Source organism: Trematomus bernacchii, unplaced genomic scaffold, assembly GCF_902827165.1.
Source record: "Trematomus bernacchii unplaced genomic scaffold, fTreBer1.1, whole genome shotgun sequence".
Taxonomy (NCBI): Eukaryota; Metazoa; Chordata; class Actinopteri; order Perciformes; family Nototheniidae; genus Trematomus; species Trematomus bernacchii.
In genome coordinates this window covers 217,183-235,473 of record NW_022987803.1, presented here as the reverse complement: position 1 = coordinate 235,473, position 18,291 = coordinate 217,183, and the positions used below count along the sequence as shown (strand labels likewise).

General features: G+C 44.0%; 2 protein-coding genes across 3 annotated transcripts; one reads left to right on the top strand and one right to left on the bottom strand.

Moving 5' to 3' along the window:
* Positions 1-478: 478 nt before the first annotated feature.
* Positions 479-6,650, top strand: serinc1 (serine incorporator 1). Its single transcript, XM_034150483.1, has 10 exons — positions 479-693; positions 1,298-1,459; positions 1,653-1,846; positions 1,974-2,053; positions 2,356-2,493; positions 2,620-2,789; positions 3,480-3,570; positions 4,029-4,170; positions 4,275-4,496; positions 5,882-6,650. The coding sequence occupies exons 1-10, from the start codon at positions 655-657 to the stop codon at positions 6,018-6,020; spliced, it is 1,377 nt and encodes a 458-aa protein (XP_034006374.1). The 5' UTR covers positions 479-654; the 3' UTR covers positions 6,021-6,650.
* Positions 6,651-7,171: 521 nt separating this feature from the next.
* On the bottom strand, positions 7,172-17,792 carry hsf2 (heat shock transcription factor 2). Of its 2 annotated transcripts, XM_034150666.1 has the most exons (12): positions 17,577-17,792; positions 17,148-17,256; positions 16,641-16,768; positions 12,726-12,850; positions 12,527-12,602; positions 12,164-12,225; positions 11,668-11,746; positions 11,420-11,553; positions 9,984-10,292; positions 9,437-9,539; positions 9,046-9,103; positions 7,172-8,646 (listed from the first exon to the last, which is right to left on the bottom strand). In XM_034150666.1, the coding sequence occupies exons 1-12, from the start codon at positions 17,667-17,669 to the stop codon at positions 8,321-8,323; spliced, it is 1,602 nt and encodes a 533-aa protein (XP_034006557.1). In that variant the 5' UTR covers positions 17,670-17,792; the 3' UTR covers positions 7,172-8,320. The 2 variants fall into 2 exon arrangements, 1 of the variants encoding a protein (XP_034006557.1); XR_004557584.1 differs by lacking the exon at positions 7,172-8,646 and having other exon boundaries at positions 9,988-10,292.
* Between the last annotated feature and the right edge of the window lie 499 nt (positions 17,793-18,291).

Sequence of the window (18,291 nt, the reverse complement as noted above, 5' to 3'; positions counted from 1 at the left end):
CACGTGAGCCCACAGGTTCTTGTTGCTACTGTTATTCTACCGCAAACAACAAACTCGACTTTTGAAACTACAGGAAGATAAGGACGACTTTTACAAAACAGTAATAGAGATTGTTGTCCAGAAGGATAGCATGGACTTCTATTCATCTTCAAGTCAAGGTAAGACCACAACTGTAATGAAAATGGGATCTTACTTAGAAAGAACAATCCAATATTTAGATTTTGGGTATCCTTTTGTTGATCGGTCTGTTTAAAATTAATCATAGCATCAGACTAAAAAAGCTTTTGAAAATAACAGAATATTTCGATTAAGGTCAAAATAGGCTATAATATTTGTAAATCTGACTCTGAAAGAGTCAGTGCCTCACCAGCCATGAACCTCACTGCACGTCACTGGTATATATATAGATATACATATCTATATATACAGTATAAGAAGGACCCCCCAAAAACCCACTGAACAGCCTGTGGGACATGCAGCGGCCTGGGGGGGGCAGCAGAGCGCTGCTGTGCATATTACACAGAGAAACAGAAGAAGAAGAAGAAGAAGAAGAAGAAGAAGAAGAAGCAGGAGACGGAGACGGAGACGGAGACGCATCATCCACATCTGAGAGATCCGCAGCACCATCTCACAGCAGAACACACCGCGGGCATCATGGGAGCCGTGCTGGGACTGTGCTCTATGGCGAGCTGGGTGAGAGGGGGGTGGTGGTGCTGTGTCTGGCTGCTGATGGTGTCATGACTGCGCAATAACAAAGGCCCAGCCTGTGTGTGTGTGTGTGTGTGTGTGTGTGTGTGTGTGTGTGTGTGTGTGTGTGTGTGTGTGTGTGTGTGTGTGTGTGTGTGTGTGGTGTGTGTGTGTGTGTGTGTGTGTGTGGTGTGTGTGTGTGTGTGTGTGTGTGTGTGTGTGTGTGTGTGTGTGTGTGTGTGTGTGTGTGTGTGTGTGTGTGTGTGTGTGTGTGTGTGTGTGTGTGTGTGTGGGTGTGTGTGTGTGTGGTGTGTGTGTGTGTGTGTGTGTGCGTGCGTTATGGAGCTCTCTGTATGGGCCTGCCTTTGTTTGGAAAACAGCTCTTACGTAACGTCTGCGTTAAATAACACACACACACACACATATATTTTTTTATCTGGCATGCATATCATGTAAACAAACACACGGATGACGTCACCAGAGCAGCTGGTGTAACGTTGAAATCAGGACACCGTGTAAACAGGTCGGTGTCACTTATTGCGAAACACACCAACACACACACTTGTCTATCTGCCTGGCTATGAGAGTAATGACGTGTGTGTGTGTGTAGGTCCCCTGCCTGTGTGGCAGTGCCCCCTGCCTGCTGAGTCGCTGTTGTCCCAGTGGGAACAACTCCACAGTGACCCGCCTGATCTACGCCTTCTTCCTGCTGCTGGGTGTAGCTGTGGCCTGCATCATGCTGATGCCCGGCATGGAGGGCCAGCTGAAGAAGGTACAGGAGAGAGCTTGTGATCACAGTGCAGGACATATGAAGGACTCTGTGTTTCCTCACAACATCTTCCCATGAGTTAATCTGTGCTCACTTTCTCTGAGAAGCCACACCTTTGCATGATAGAAACAGCAGTATTCCAGGGGGGGTTTGTATAACTGGTCATGAAGGCTAACCCTGCTGTGTGCTGCTGCAGATTCCAGGTTTCTGTGAAGGGGGGATGGGCTCCTCCATCCCTGGTGTGGAGGGGCATGTGAACTGTGATGTGCTGGTTGGCTATAAGGCTGTGTACCGCGTCTGCTTCGGCATGGCCATGTTCTTCCTGCTCTTCTCCCTGCTCATGGTCAAAGTCAGGAGCAGTCAGGACCCCCGAGCCGCACTGCACAACGGGTGAGCCCAAATCCATCCATCCATCATTAAATCATCCCTCCAGGCCTCCATCATTATGTATACAGAGTCACCTGATGAATGTTGTGGTGATGATTCAGCAGTACTGATCTCAGACCTGTTGTTGCAGGTTCTGGTTCTTTAAGTTTGCTGCAGCAGCTGCCATCACCATTGGATCATTCTTCATCTCAGAAGGCCCCTTCACTACGGGTAACAGTTCTCTCACATGTCCTTTCCCCTTGAAAGAAATGCAACAACAAAGCATGCAAGTGTGTGCACAGTATAAACATATTGTAACACCACACATCTCAAAATGTCAGGAACAGGTGAGAGTAACTGTTGACAGTGTTTATGAAGATTGCTCAGTCCTGTAGTCCTTTTCTTGTTTGTGTCCTGGCGCCTGCTGGCCTCAGAGCAGGTATGGGGAGGGTGGTGTCTTCATGCAGTGTAAGGGGTACTACATGATCTCTGTGTGACGATGTAGTGACGTCTTCTCGCTCCGTTCTCCTCAGTGTGGTTCTACATCGGCATGGCCGGAGCCTTCTGCTTCATCCTGATCCAGCTGGTGTTACTCATTGACTTTGCCCACTCCTGGAACGAGTCCTGGGTGGAGAAAATGGAGGAGGGCAACTCTCGCTGCTGGTATGCAGGTATGGTGTTGTTACACATGGATAACCCCGCTGTGATAAACTGCACCTACATGTTCAAATGGAAACCCTTTACTGCAGTCATTCATGTGTATTGATGTGTGTAATGCAGTTGTATTGTGTCCACAGCTCTGCTCTCGGTCACCACTCTAAACTACGTGATGTCTCTGGTGTCTGTGGTCCTGTTCTACGTCTACTACACCCACTCTAACGGCTGCACGGAGAACAAAGTGTTCATCAGCATCAACATGCTGCTGTGCCTGGGCTCCTCCGTGCTCTCCATCCTGCCGCACATCCAGGTGACCTCTTGCTCATGCACTTCCCACACCATGTTTAATTCAAAAGATTATGGACTTCCTATAAACATTTCAACTTTTTATTGAGGTAAGATCTGATGCTGTGGTTCCGTATTCTGTTTCTTCAAAATGATGTTTTCATTACCCATCTGATGATCAAAAAAAGGATAATATATAACTGATAACTGAGCACCAGTGTGAGACATTGCATGACATCGCATGCAGTGTCTTTCTTTCTGTATTGTCTGTCCACTCAGTACATACATAATACAAAATACATCACGTTAGAGTTTGGAGGAGAAGCAGCTTTCAGACAGAAACTGTCCTAACAAAGAGCGAAAGCCATTTTATTTGACTGGATCCTCCGGACACTGTTGCTGCCAGTGAGTGTGTGACTTTTCTCTCCATACAGATTGTCTTTCTTGCTCTACGGCACTGAAGCACAATCAGACAAAATGTGAGAGCAAGCATCTCCTGGTTGCTTGTAATGATGAAAACCTATTCCATCTTAATTTAAAGTAGGGACGAAACGGGTCTGTACATCGGTGGAGAAACATTATCAAGATATCATTGTCATAGACACAATAAAAATAATGATGCAGCGCTAGGAGGAGGCTCTCTGGCGACACAGGCACTTATATTCCAGTGAGTGAGTGTGTGGGTGGTGTTGGTGAAGCCTGCTCTCTGCTGCAGGAGTCCCAGCCCCGGTCCGGCCTGCTGCAGTCCTCCCTGGTGACCCTCTACACCATGTACCTCACCTGGTCCGCCATGACTAACGAGCCTGGTAGGTGTGTGTGTGTGTGTGTGTGTGTGTGTGTGTGTGTGTGTGTGTGTGTGTGTGTGTGTGTGTGTGTGTGTGTTGTTATGTGTGCTGTGTGTGTGTGTGTTGTGTGTGTGTGTTGTGTGTGTGTGTGTGTGTGTTGTGTGTGGTGTGTGTGTGTGTGTGTGTGTGTGTGTGTGTGTGTGTGTGTGTTGTGTGTGTGGTGTGTGCTGTGTGTGTGTGTGTGTGTGTGTGTGTGTGTGTGTGTGTGTGTGTGTGTGTTAAATAACACACATATATTTGTATCTGGCATGCATATCATGTAAACAAACACACGGATGACGTCACCAGAGCAGCTGGTGTAACGTTGAAATCAGGACACCGTGTAAACAGGTCGGTGTCACTTATTGCGAAACACACACCAACACATGTGTGTGTTAGCTTCAGAGCAGGAAGTGAAAATATTTTGTTGTTGCTCACAGATAGGAAGTGTAACCCGAGCCTTCTGGGCATCATCGGACTGAACAGCACCAGCCCCGCGGGGCAGGACCATGTGGTGCAGTGGTGGGACGCCCAGGGGATTGTGGGATTGATCCTTTTCCTCATGTGTGTCCTGTACTCCAGGTGAGGAGGTCCTTTAGAGATCTTTCATAAAGTCCCACATTAGTGAACCTGTCTGTCCAGCTAACAGCTCCATTTCCTCTGTCTGTCCGCCGTCTGTCCCTCAGTATCCGTAACTCGTCCAACGCTCAGGTGAACAAGCTGACCCTCACCAGTGATGAGTCGGCCCTGATCGAGGACGGGCCGCAGGCTGACAGCTTTGAGGAGGGGGGAGTGAACAGGGCTGTGGACAACGAGAAGGATGGAGTCACGTACTCCTACTCCTTCTTCCACTTCATGCTGTTCCTGGCCTCCCTCTACATCATGATGACGCTCACCAACTGGTACAGGTAGGTGTCCGCTCACTGACTGTAGAACTGACTGCTCATGCTTCCTTCAGTCTGCTAGATCAGGGCTTTCAAACTTATTTTAATCGCGGGCCACATTAGCATTTTAGTTGCTTTCAAAGGGCCGGTTGTAAGTTTAAGACTACTATATATAAAATAATAGGTTTTAGTAATAACTGAAAGGGGACCTATCATGCAAAATGCACTTTTGTACGTCTTTTCTACATGAATATGTGTCCCCGGTGTTCCAGGGAACTCACAAAGTGTCAGAAAACACAACCCTCTCTATTTTCCTCCATACCCAAATCTCTAAAAAAGGGGCTGCAACGGATCTGATAAAAACTGATCCAGATTTGAACACTGTCCTGACGTCAGGACGGTGGCGCTACGGCTATTGGGCCAACTCCACCAATCAGGAGGAGACAACCACGGCATTGCCGTTCGAAAGCGCTGGAGACGTTGTAGTACATATGCCAGGCCTCTAGATGGTGCTGTTCTCACAGAATCAGCCCTTGCAAAAGCAGAGCTAACATTTTTCAAATTGAGCGAAATGAGGCATGGCTAAAATGCATGATCTGTTTGGTATTTTGAAAGAAAAAAAGTATAAATATGCCTTATATAGGTATGGTCCTACACTATATTATTCAAATATAGCATGATAGGTCCACTTTAAATAATATCCAAGCAAATATTTGATTTGAGTGTGACACCTGTGTTCTAAATAAACATGTTTGTAGTTATCATCGTCTTCTGACTGGCCATAAAAAGCGTGACCACATCACCCCAATTCTGGCCTCACTACACTGGCTTCCAGTTCGGTTCAGAATTGATTTTAAAATCCTTTTATTTGTTTTTAAAGCACTAAATGGGCTGGCTCCGGCCTATATAGCTGAACTCCTCCAGCGCTACACCCCAACAAGAGCTTTAAGGTCTGCTGACCAGCTGCTGCTGGTAGTGCCCAAGACCAGGCTCAAAACCCGAGGGCACCGAGCCTTCGCAGCAGCTGGCCCTAGGCTCTGGAACACTCTGCCCCTCCATGTGAGGTCGGCCCAGACCCTAGGGGTTTTTAAATCTACACTAAAAACACACTTCTTCTCCCTGGCCTTCTAGCCTGTGTTTTTGTTTTTTATATTTCTGTTGTAAATTATTGTCTTTTATTGTGATTGTAGTAATGTGTTTTTATTACACGTACAGCACTTTGGCTCGACCAAAAATCGCTTTTAAATGTGCTTTATAAATAAATCTTGATTTGATTTGATCATTGGTGAAGTCATGTTTATATTAGCGAGTTGCCCTCATGCGTTTCACATTTCTGCGTCACTGAGGTTTAATCTTGTTGTATCGAGTTGTGCTCTTTAAGTGAGTCATGTGATGTGTTCTCTCTGCAGTCCTGACTCTAACTACGAGGCCATGACCAGCAAGTGGCCCTCAGTGTGGGTGAAGATCTCCTCCAGCTGGATCTGCATCGCCCTCTATGTGTGGACGCTGGTGGCTCCTCTGGTCCTGGTCAACAGAGACTTTGACTGAAGCAGCCACTGCACTGCCCCCCCCGAAACCCCCACCATGCCCTGCTTCAGTGTTAGTTCAGTAGGACAGTAGGTAGTCCAGCATGCATCAGTGCAGCTGGGGGGGCTCCTCTGCTGACCCACGCTCTGATGTACTGCTCCCCATGCTGTTGCCATTGTAAAGTTTTCAGAGCTGCATGCGTTTCCTTTAAAGCTGATGTGACATTAACAGTAGCTGTCTGTGTGTAACAGTGAACTCTGACTGCAGTATTACTAATGGGAATGCCACTACATGTAAACCAAGTTAGATGGTGGTGTGTATGAGCAGAACTCCAGCTGTGGATCTCTGTAGCTAACTTGCACATCACCATGCGCAGTGTTGTGTGTGTGTCTGCAGCTTGTACAATCACAACAAAGGCATTCCTGCTTCCTTTGCTTCGTGTTACATTTTGACTTTAAATGTAAAATAGAAATTGGTTGTTTGAAATTTTCTCTAAGTTATTTGGTAGTGTTAGCATTAGCATGTCGTTTCTCATGTACCTAGCAGGCACATTGTGTATGATTGTCTCACCTGTGCTTTTATCCTAATATAATTTTTCTCTTGACATGTAAAAGTATATTGTATGCAGTTTAATAAAACTGAGTAAAAGCAGTGCGTTTCATTTCTAAAAAGACCTGCATTGTTAGACCTACAACAGAAAGAAAAAAATGTCGAACTACCCTTACCACTGACAGAAGCTGAGTCTCGGGGACTAGGGATTACTTCAGCAGTTCTATTGAAAAATCTTCATTGTGTCCTGTGAATTAATATTAGGAGGCAGGAATAGAAGCATACAAATCTGTGAAGAGTTGAACATTCTTACATATGAATGAAGGTATGCAGAAGTAGCAGCTGTTTCCGTCTATGGGGAACCACAGGGCCCTCTTATGTGGCCCCTATTGTGAATCCAGCAATATCCAGGCCGGAGAAGCTGTGTGTGTGTGTTTGTACCTTACTGTTAAGGAGACCAATAAGAAAGGGCTGCCTATATGGTAAGTTGTTTTTTCTTTTGAGCGTCACAACACTTTATGTTCGCAGGTGTACCAAGGTGGAGCAAATAGCTGGCAACGCAGAGGAAATCACACAATAAGTCTCTGCACATGGTTATAGAATAATAGAAGCAGGGACACATGTACATTGTAGCATTTGCTTTATTGTAACAGCAACAATGACAGACAGCTGGCAGGATGTGGGCGGGTCTCAGAGACATGGCCATGCAGTGAACTATAAACAGTCTGCCGTGTGAAGTATGGCTAGATAAGAAGGGACACTTCTATCAGTGAACAGCAGAGGAAACTGCACTACATGAGCGTACTGAGGGACACTATTTACAGCTCTGAGATCAGCCCCCCCACTCTGTCTTTCTCACCTCAACTAAAGGAACAGGGAGTTCGGAGGAGATTTAGGAATTTCTTACTTTAAAATAAATGTTTTCATGGTTTAAGCTGCTTCCTTATTTGGACAACCGGGACAGGTGTCGTCAAACTGAGAATAACAGATGAACTTACTACACAGAAAAGTTTACCCAAATATTTTATTCGCCGGCATTAACTGGTTTATGTTCAGTCTTTATTTCGATTAACTGTTATCCCAGTTCTGCAAAATGTTGCTGAGGTCCCGCAGCTTGAGCACGACACTATCTGAATATTTTTGGACAGAACGTAGCAAAAGATAAAAAACAATGTGAATAAATATATTTCAGAGTACAAACAAGGTCCAGCTTCTTCGCTGACCAGATGCTAAAGATACTGGAGCGGTGTCCTGTTCCCACAGGAGCCACACTTTTCAGGGCATTGCGTTGAAGAAAACACTGGTAATAATAAGTAGTGTTCATAGTAATAATAATGTATTTCGATGAACAAGTTGCAGCAATATTACACTGATGCTATAAGTAGCAGCCCTTGTTAATTCATATTTATTTATTCTTGCGGTTTTAGAGTTCACTGCAGTATTTTTATTAAGTAAGTCTATTGTCTGTGTTGTTTGTCAAATGTGTTGTTCGTAATGCACGGTAACAAAGAAAAACTAAAAACCGAATAAGGTCAGCTGTACTAATTTTACTTAGATTAGAATGTTTTGTGTTTTGAAACTACACTTCCCATCATGCTTTGGGTGATTAAAAGATTTGTTAAACTATAATTATAACTTTTGATGGAAATGTGGCCTATTTCTGGAACTCAAATGTTATCTTCAATGCAAAAATGTGCACAGGGTACAAACTGCTGCTTGTCACGGTGGCCCCCAGGTGGAAGTGAGGGCCACTAAGAGGGTGTGGAGCCTGCTCACACTCTGTCCTGCAGAGCCTCCCCCTCCGCTGCAGCAGGACTCAGCTCACACAGGTAGAAGAGTGTCTCGGCGCTGGCCTCCGCCTCCGTCAGAGGCTCCAGGCGGATCAGGGAGCTGCGGGCCGTTGGCTTGGACTCCACACTGGAGTCTAGCAGCTCTAAGGGGGGCTCCACCCCCACACCAGCTGGGGGGCTGGAGGAGAGCCGAGGGCTGTTAAAGGAGGAGCTGCTGCTGCTGCTGCTGACGTCCTGCTCTGCATGAGGGAGGCAGCCATCCAGGAAGGCCAGTAGGGGGCATGATGTGTATTGGACCAGCTGCTTATCTGAACACAAGAACACAAGAGTCCAGTAAAACAAATCTGCCTGTGTCCAACCTGAAACATCATCCTCCATGTATTTACTCCCTATGAACCATTTTTATTATTTGTTGTCCAGAGAACAGCTGCACTCCAGAACTCCACACACACACACACACACACACACACACACACACACACACACACACACACACACACACACACACAACACCACCACACACACACACACACACACACACACACACACACACACACACCACACCACACACACACCACACACACACACACACACACACACACACACACACACACACCACACACACACACACACACCACACACACACACACACACACACACACCACACACACACACACACACCAACACACACACACACACACACACACCTGTGTTTGCTTCCTCCGCCCTGCCTCTGCTGAGCTGTGTCGTGCTCGACAAACTCTCCTGAAAACACACACAGTGAACAGGATTCACAAAGGGAACCATAACATGTGGATGATTAAAGGACAGAAAACAACACGGACATGGCCATGTGTCTTCACTGTTCTCACAGTGCTCTAAAGTTTAGTAAAACAGTCAGTCTGTGACACTGACACATTAATATTAACCCTTTGAGTTATCTATTACCAAGCTACTTTTATATACTTATATATATAGGAAATATGTGAAAACGGTCATATTGTCAACAGCGCGTACACAGTGCTTAAATTAAACCATTCAGAGATGTCGTTTGAAGTATATTTTCTGTGCTTTTGTTTGCAAGAGATGTCAATTTACCTCGAGGGACTCAAAATCCACACCAAACTGTTTTCCATACAGCATGGCCTGGAAGTCCTCCAGACTGCAGTCGATGCTGTCCAGATAGTCCATCAGCTCCATCCTGAGGACACATTCACATTTACAACATCAGAGACTTCCTTTATTATACATTGGTTGCTAGTTTATTCAGATCCACAAGAAGGTGGTGAATTGAGAGGGAGGGAGGGTAGGGGATTGATTTGGGGGATATTTGTCCTTATAGTCACAGTTATGTTGTGAAAGAAGGCTGCAAAATCCTCACACTTGATATCGGATTAATGTTCTTGGGTTATCTAAAATGGTATCTATAGTGGAAAAGAGTTCATCTGGGTTGTGTGTATTATTTCCTATTATATTCATTTGTAATATGATGGCCTTGCTTTTCTCATTTCTGAGTTTTAAGTCATTAACAGATTTATACAGTATTGTGTTGACTGTGTGTTCCTTGTTCCATTTGCACAGACCATTCTTCCGTTCAAATGATGAACACCTTAAAAATACATATGAAAGCAGAGGTTGCACTTGCTTGCCCAGCAGGTTGATGTTCTGTGAGATGGCGCCACTCTCGTTCAGTATGGAGTCCATCATCTTGATGGGGTCCTCCAGACTCAGGCTGCTCGCTTTGTTGAGCTGCAGGGCTCCGCTGGGGGCTCCGCTGGGGGCTCCGCTGGGGGCTCCGCTGGGGGCTCCGCTGGGGGCTCCGCTGGAGGCTCCGGTGCAGTCTGACGTGCTGCTCCTCTGACTGTCCTCTGCTGCCGAAGACACCCCCACCTCCGTTGGTCTGGGGCTGTGGTATGTGCAGCTGTCCAGCTCCACCTCCACGATCTCTACATCCCTAATAGTTTCCACAGCATTTCATTAACAAACTGGCTGCTGACACTTTAAGTTCAACTCAGTGTAGTTAGGATTTCCTCAACGCTATTGCATGTTAGACTCCTATTGAATCAGGAAATCAAACAAACCTTTATGTTAAGTTGTTTTTCTCAGAAACTCTTTCTCTAATGAAGTTTTGTTGAAGCCAACATGCTACTTCGATGAGAATGTCACGGCATCATAAAAGTTGTATTCAATAGGCGCATTCACACTGCAGTACTTTTCCCACAAAGGTTCATCAGAACTTAGCTCATGAGAACTCTTTAGTTCTCATGAGCTAAGTACAGATCGCGTTCACACCGGAATAAGTCCCTGAGGGAGGATTAGGCAAATGAAGCCGCTGACGTCACTTCTTCTTCTTCTGCTTTGGGTTTACTGGCAGGCCGCAAACAACTTCACGGCGTATACTGCCACCCGAAGTCCCCGGCCGGAGGTCCCCGGAGTTGGGGACTGGCTTCAGTAGAAGCTGCTGGGACTCCCAGCAGCTTCTACTGAAGCCTTCAGAGTGAATCACCAGAACGCCGACACCTCATCTCCACCGCTCCCATGTTTTCTTTTGTGTTGCCATAAGTTAGTCTCTCTGCGTTTGTGCGCTGGGCTAATGCTAATAATGCTAATGCGAGGATAATAAAATGGCGGCTTCACAAAACTTTTTGGGAGTTTTGCGGGGCGTGGTTTGCAATCCGCCCAGCCAATCAGACATAGGAACCTGTTTCTCACACGAAAAACTCGGAAAAGGGGGTAAAAAAGGTTCTGATGAACTAATTTTTGTTCCGGCTCTTTTTGGTGTGAACGCGACATTTCAGAACTATATCGGAACTAAAGTGGGAAAAGTACTGCGGTGTGAACGCGGCTAATACAAAACTCAGCAAAATTCCTACATTGGTGTACTGATTTAACAAATGTGTTTAATCAGTACACCACAGAAGGAATATCTTTAGCTTCTGGATGATCAATGCCAGAAGTGAATGCACATCTAGACTTACTAGGAGTAATCCAGTTTAACAACCTGCCATTTTACTAGTCCCCAAACCCGTACAGACCCCCGCAGACCCTGCTGTCAGACATGTGGCAGTGTGAAGGTCTCACCCCGTCTCGTAGGCTCTGGGCGAGCCCTCTGTGATCTCAGCCGCCAACTCAGCATCACTCTCAGTTAAGTCACAAATGATGACGTCATCCGATATGTCCGAGCTCTTCGAGCCATTCAAACTGCTGACGGACGACTAAACAGGACACAAAACTTTTCTTATAGAACATCACATATTCAATATCCACCATGAAAGAAGTGAAACACTCACTGATTCACTTCATCTCTCTGTGGACTGCTTTTCACTGACCTGCTCCACACACACTTTGTCATCATAGATCTGGTGAATGTATTTGGGCTTCTTCCCACTGCTGCTCATGAGAGGTGGCCTGTCAAAGGACACACACATGTCTTCAGTTCATACACTGTTTCCTACTTCATAATAAACACATGGGCCAAACACTCAAGGACACACTGAGCTTTCTGAGCAGCTTCAGAACAGAAGGGCTCCAACCAAAAGGTTTTGATACCAAATTGTGTTTTCATTTAGTTTAATGAAAGGAATTAAAAAAGATGTTTAAGTGGTTAAATTGGGCACTGTTCTGTCTACTAAATGGTATTAAGCTGAAACTAGCCTCAATGTCGAATAAGACATAATTGAGGTAGGGGAAGGTCATCATATTCTGCCATCATAATGTTCTTAGCCATTTTGCAATTTCACAGTTTATTTGAGATAATAATTCAATCATTTTATTCTCATTTGTAACTAGAACTCTTTGACACACTGTGCTCCTTCCTTTCCTCACCTTTTGCGTTTTAGGTTCAGGATGCGGTTGTTCTGTACCAATGTGACGATGAAGTGTATCAGCTGAAAGAAAACACATTTGCAGTAGTCAGTGATGATTAGAAAAGCTGCTTGTTGTAGGTGCATTACATTACCTTCTCTGAACAAATACATGTAATACATGTAATACCAAAAACATGTTAGCATGACGCTGCTGTATAAAACATACATTTCTAATATCATCCCCAAGCTGCTCATACTTTAACACTGCCTTAATCAGAACATACTGCTGCTGGAGTTTCTGAACACAGAGCTAAAGATAACATGGCTCTCCTGTGAAGGATGCAACATGAACAACTGTGACTGAAAATAAGTGAGTGCTCACCTTTTTGATGAGCTGCTGTTGGTGGGCATGTATCTTCCTCAGATCTGCGATCTCCCTCCACAGAGCTTCATTCTCCCTATACAACACAACACTTCAGTTTCATCCACGTTAAGTGCTACCGCAGCTTCATTCTGATGTTAAATAAATGACAATATTCAGAGCTGAAGCAGGAATGAGCTGCAAAGAGCTTCACTCTCACCTTTTGAGTGTTGCCAGCCTGAGGTCGATGCTCTCCTGCTCGCTGTGGACACTGTGAACACTCGCCAAGATTTTGGTCAGGTCTTCCTGTCGGATCTTGTTGTCTTCTGGCCGAGTGTTGGAAACCTGTAAGACAGCAGTTATATTCAGGCATGCACGATGCATCGGCCAATGTTCGCCCTACTTACTGCCGTCAGCACATCGGTAAAAAAGGTGACATTCGCTAATGGTTATACATTTTGCTGGGCTGTGTGTGACTTGGCACTGTAGAAGAGGACTAAAGGCATAATCTACAGTCTGACTAAGAGTGATCTGCAGAATCTTTAATGTCATTGGCGGTGCAGTTCTCCCCCCCCGCTCTACGCAGATCTGCCAGGCAGCTGCAGGATTTCTGCACCGTGTAGAAACTTTTGTTGTTATTGCAAATGAAATCCTGCGTTCAGAGTCTTCTGGACTCTTGATCACTTCCCTGGGAGAAATCAGTCTGAGATAAACTAACAACTGAGAGTCGTTTGTCCAAGGCAAACAAACAAAAACTCATTTAGTAAAAAGACATTGTTCATTTGGCTGTGTATACATAAATTGACTGCAGTCACGTGACCTCCTCTGTCACTGCTGGATACAAGTCTCTCATCTGCTGAGGGAAATATGTCTGCTGACATGAAAAGTGAGCATGGCCTCTGTTCATCTGTATTTTCCATTCGTATAACTAAAAGCTTGTTCGCTATATTTTCTATTAAACAACTCATTAGAATGAATGTCAATTTAATGTTATTAGTGCGCATGCTGTGCCACAGCATTCCACTATAGTACTTCAATTCTTTATTCTTCCCCTTATTATTATTATTATTATTTCAACCATACTTTGGCTCTCCATAACTTCAACTTACTTTCAGCTACAGAAACAATTCAAATATCAAACTATTCAGCCTGTTCAGGAATCGATGGGAAACCTTCAACTTTTTAAAAATATGTTATACTTTTTGAAATATTCAGCTTTTTAAAGTCTTTTTTTAAACATTGAAGTCAATGGGAGATGCCTTCAAATCCTCTTTTCCTACACTTTGCGCCAAATGCTACTCCTTCCACATACTTTCAGCTAGACACTTTATTCCAACTTTCAAATGATCACAAGACCTTCAGCTATTCAAATCTTATTCAGATTTTTGATATCTTTTACGGTTTTTGACTTATCAACGTTTAAGTTTTGGTAAATGCTGTTTTATGTTTTTTTTTAGTGCGTGACATCATCACTTAGAGTGTAGAGCAGGGCTATTCAATTGGCGGCCCGCGGGCCAAATCCGGCCCCGGGGTGATATTTACTGGCCCTTTGAGTATAATGTTAAAAAGTAATCAATTTTTTTTTTTTAAGATTTTTTTTTTTTTTTTGTGCCATAGTGCCTTTATTCCAGAGAGGGTGTTACATTGAGAGATAGAGGGGTAGACAATGCCTGAAAACTTCGACGGGCTCGGGTTTCGAACCCACCTACTATACTGTAGTGACAACTCCTGTCATTGATTGCATCTCTGCGTGAATGATTAGATCATTTCACCTAAATGAAATCAAATGAAACATGTAGGCCTACTGAGTTCTGAACTTGCCATTTAGATCTATAAAGGCCTTGGAGCTATGTTGTTTGATTGAATTAAACACAATATATGCACTCCACTATGCTGTTGTAGTATTTACTGTATCTGAAGCTCTTAAATATGATTGCTCATATTTCAAGCCATCTTTTTCCCGGCCCCTTGCTTTGGATCATTTTCATCAACCGGCCCCCATTCCAAACTAATTGAATAGCCCTGGTGTAGAGGGTCTTAAAAATCTTTGGAAAAAATATTTTAAAACTGCTCTCAGAGCCAAAATATACAATCTATTCAAATAATTTCAAAAGATTTCAGGAGCATTATTAGTCTGGCCTGCTCAATTGCCTTCATCATATCAAACGGACACACCGTTCTGGCCCAATAGTGATCAGAGTGACAAAAAGTCCACCTAGCTCCCAATAGACTCCCATGTTAAATTTGACCGGAACTTTCTTCAGAACAGAGAGAAGTCAACTTTAGACAAACTGCTCCCATCTTCACATTTGACACCCCAAAAAAACCATATATCAGTTCATTGGGGTTCCCTGATGCTCACGGTCTGGTCATTTTTTTATAGGAGCAGTGGCGGCGCCAGAGCATTTTTGTTGGGTAATCTATGGTAGGGCTAACCCATACAGTGGTGGTGCTCAAGTCAGTATTTGCAATGTAATTACATACACGCTATATCGGCCCCCGTGAAACACCACGCGTGAGGTTTAGATTATTTCCCTGTCTCAATCAAAATGGAACTGTATGAAATAAAACGGCACATTTGTCTCATAGTAAATAAAAAGGGATCACTGTGAACGTGACGTATGATAGTACACGTTGAAGATCCAATGGGGATACTGAATGGCAGTTTCGATTGATCTCAATCAGTAAGGCATGACGCAGACCCAACGTTTCGTTGCTCTGATTGGCTGTAGGTCTATTCAAATTGCATTCGGAGGCATTTTGATCTGACCGCGGCCGCGCTGATATAACGCCAGAGAATTTCCACACCTTTAGTGTATAAAACTCCCCCACTACTTAGACTATTCCTTGCACCCCTCTTATAGCATAAGCCCAAATGGTCTCAACCATATTGCATCAGTAACGTGCACTTGTTGTTACAGCAGGATCAGTTTGTGTGCTGTGGACACGACCCGTATATTTTCGCAATCCGTGTTCTCAACATTTAGCATTTCGCTTATTATTTAATTGAATTTGCATCACTTTTCATGGTGGGGCTAAGGTGGGGCTAAGCCATTTCTTGGTATGGCTGTAGCCTACCCCAGCCATACCCTGGCGCCGCCACTGTATAGGAGCCATCGTTTTTGAACAGGTGGCAAAATTGTTAGATATACTTCTCAATGCATTCTTATGGGACTCAGTGCTGCAGTTGGTTGTCATGGTGTTGCTGGGCAGATTGGAGCCACACACACACCTGAGTGACATCATCTAATCAGAACAGACACCATGGAAACCTTTGATCTCTGGACACACACACACAGTTGTTATGATTGGGTGTTATGAGTAGGTGCTCAGGAAGAAACAAACACTGACAGACTGGACTTTAACAGACTGTCTCAGCCTATTCTTTTCTGTCTGATGGAGACTTCATACTGACTTCAACAGGTTCCACATATTTTATACATTATTGGTGACGTATGGTTTTAGTCGAAAAGTTTGCAGTCAAAATATTCTGCTGCTTTCCCAAGCCTTTTTACTTTCTTTTCTCTTCCTAATACAAATTCATTCACTGCTACTTACATCTGATATGTAACTCCTTCAGCCTATTTTCAGCTGCAGAAACCATTCAACTATTACATTATTCAGCTATTTCAGGACATCAAGGCTATACATGTTTATACCTTTTTTTTTTTTAAACCTTTTCTTTTAAATATTAAGCTTTTTCTGCATTTTTGTAGCTAGAAGCAGCTACCATTCAGCTAATAACATATTCAGCTTTTTCTGCATTTTCAGCTAAATTCAGCCACAAAGGTTCACAGTTTACAGCATTCGCACGCATTTTCTGCAGGAAATGCATTTTCTAGTTAAATGTGTCTTTAACTGGTAATAATGGATTATGACTATAATTATATATATAAATAATGATAGTCTTCTCATTGAGCAGATAGGAGTTTAGCAGGCTCAATTAATTTTTGCTCATTCAGAGTTAGTTTGATGATGGCTTTTTTTTTTTAAATAAAAAATATGTATTTGTAAAAAAGGAAAAGAAACCAACATAAAAAGAAACAGCAAAATACCGGCTGGGTACTTTAACATGGGTGCATCCCTAGTTACAATCAAATGTACACACTAACAATCAAACAAGTGAGTTAGTGACCTTCCTCTTGATGTTCTCCAGCAGGCTGTCCTGGCCATGTTTGAAGTGGGGGTGCTGAAACTCCACCGGACCGTCTCTCTCCTGTTTCACAATGCCTGTGTCAATGTGCATCACTTTGCGAAATCCATCTGCGCGCACACATAAACAGAGTGGGGGTAAATAAATAAAAATATATATAAATAAACATTGAAATGTGTTGAGGTATCTGGGTACTCTCATGATAATGTAGAGCAGTTTTCATGGGACTCTTTTATTGTCTTTTACTTGGTCTCCCAGATGCTTTTTGTCTACAAATAAAATAACAAAGTTTAGTATATTGCAACATTACAACCAAAACTGGTCTTACTTTCAACAATAACTGCAAGTGCTTTGAAGCACATGGAATTACATGGTAACATTTATTATCTGTATGTAGTCATTAGACTTCTCCTTCAGGTACTACATTCACAGGATCATCTAAAAACAGACACTTCTGTCTAGTTGGTTTGCAAATGATTACAGGCTTACACATGTTCAGCTGCCTGATGAAGCTGGCCATGTTGTTGTGCTTGAAGAACTTGGGGAGGATCTCCTTGGCAAAGTGCTGCTCGTCCAACACCAGAAAACTGTTGCCCTCCTACACACACACACACACACACACACACACACACACACACACACACACACACACACACACACACACACACACACACACACACACACACACACACACACACACACACACACACACACACACACATTACTGTGTTGGCATGACGCACACATTTGACTTGACTCCGTATGCTAGCTGACGATCAGAAAACGTTAACAGTAGATGTTAGCTTCAGCAAGAGGCCATTGTTATCAGCGTGGTGTTTGAGATGCTACATTTGCGGCTAACCTCAGTGGCTAGCTAACATTAGCTTTAACAGCTAGCTGCTAGCGGTTGGTCGTTACCTGACTCCAGCAGATAAACTCGTTGGTGTCTGCATCCTCCACCAGCGTCCACAGCTTGGTGAGGAAAGCAGGGACGTTAGAGTTGTGTTTCATCTCGTTAATCTCGCACACAGCCCCAGAGAAGCTGCTCAGTCTGTGCCTTCACAAAACAAGGACGTCGAAAGATGACAACTTCCGGTGCTGGCGAAGACGAGCTGATTGGTCGAAACGTTTTTGACGTGAAACTCCGTACTGGAAGCCCAATCAGACCAAAAGAGAACACATCATAATAATCATTATTCATATTAACCTGATATTAACACGTCCTGTTATAATGAATCAGGAGGACTTTATTTACTGTTTTTCACCAACCTTAATAATATGTTCAAAATGTTGATGTAATTGTACTTGAGTATTTATACTATTTTATTTTTATACCCCAGTACCAAGGGCGCCGGAAGCGGGGGGGCCAGGGGGCCATTGGCCCCCCCACTTTTCAGCCCTGCCCCACATTTTCGCAGCGGCGGATGCCGTGGAACACTGTACAAATCCCGTTTCAATAATTCCCCTCTACTCTAAAGTCGCATCTAAAACGCGATCTGATATAGCTGTGTATATTTTGTTATGTTTGATTGTTATATTCAATCTCATTAGCTACAGGCATTTTTGAAGCTTGTAAAGCTTTCACTCGCCACTCTGCTATTCCACAGCGCCGCTTCCCCTCCCTCTGCTGAAA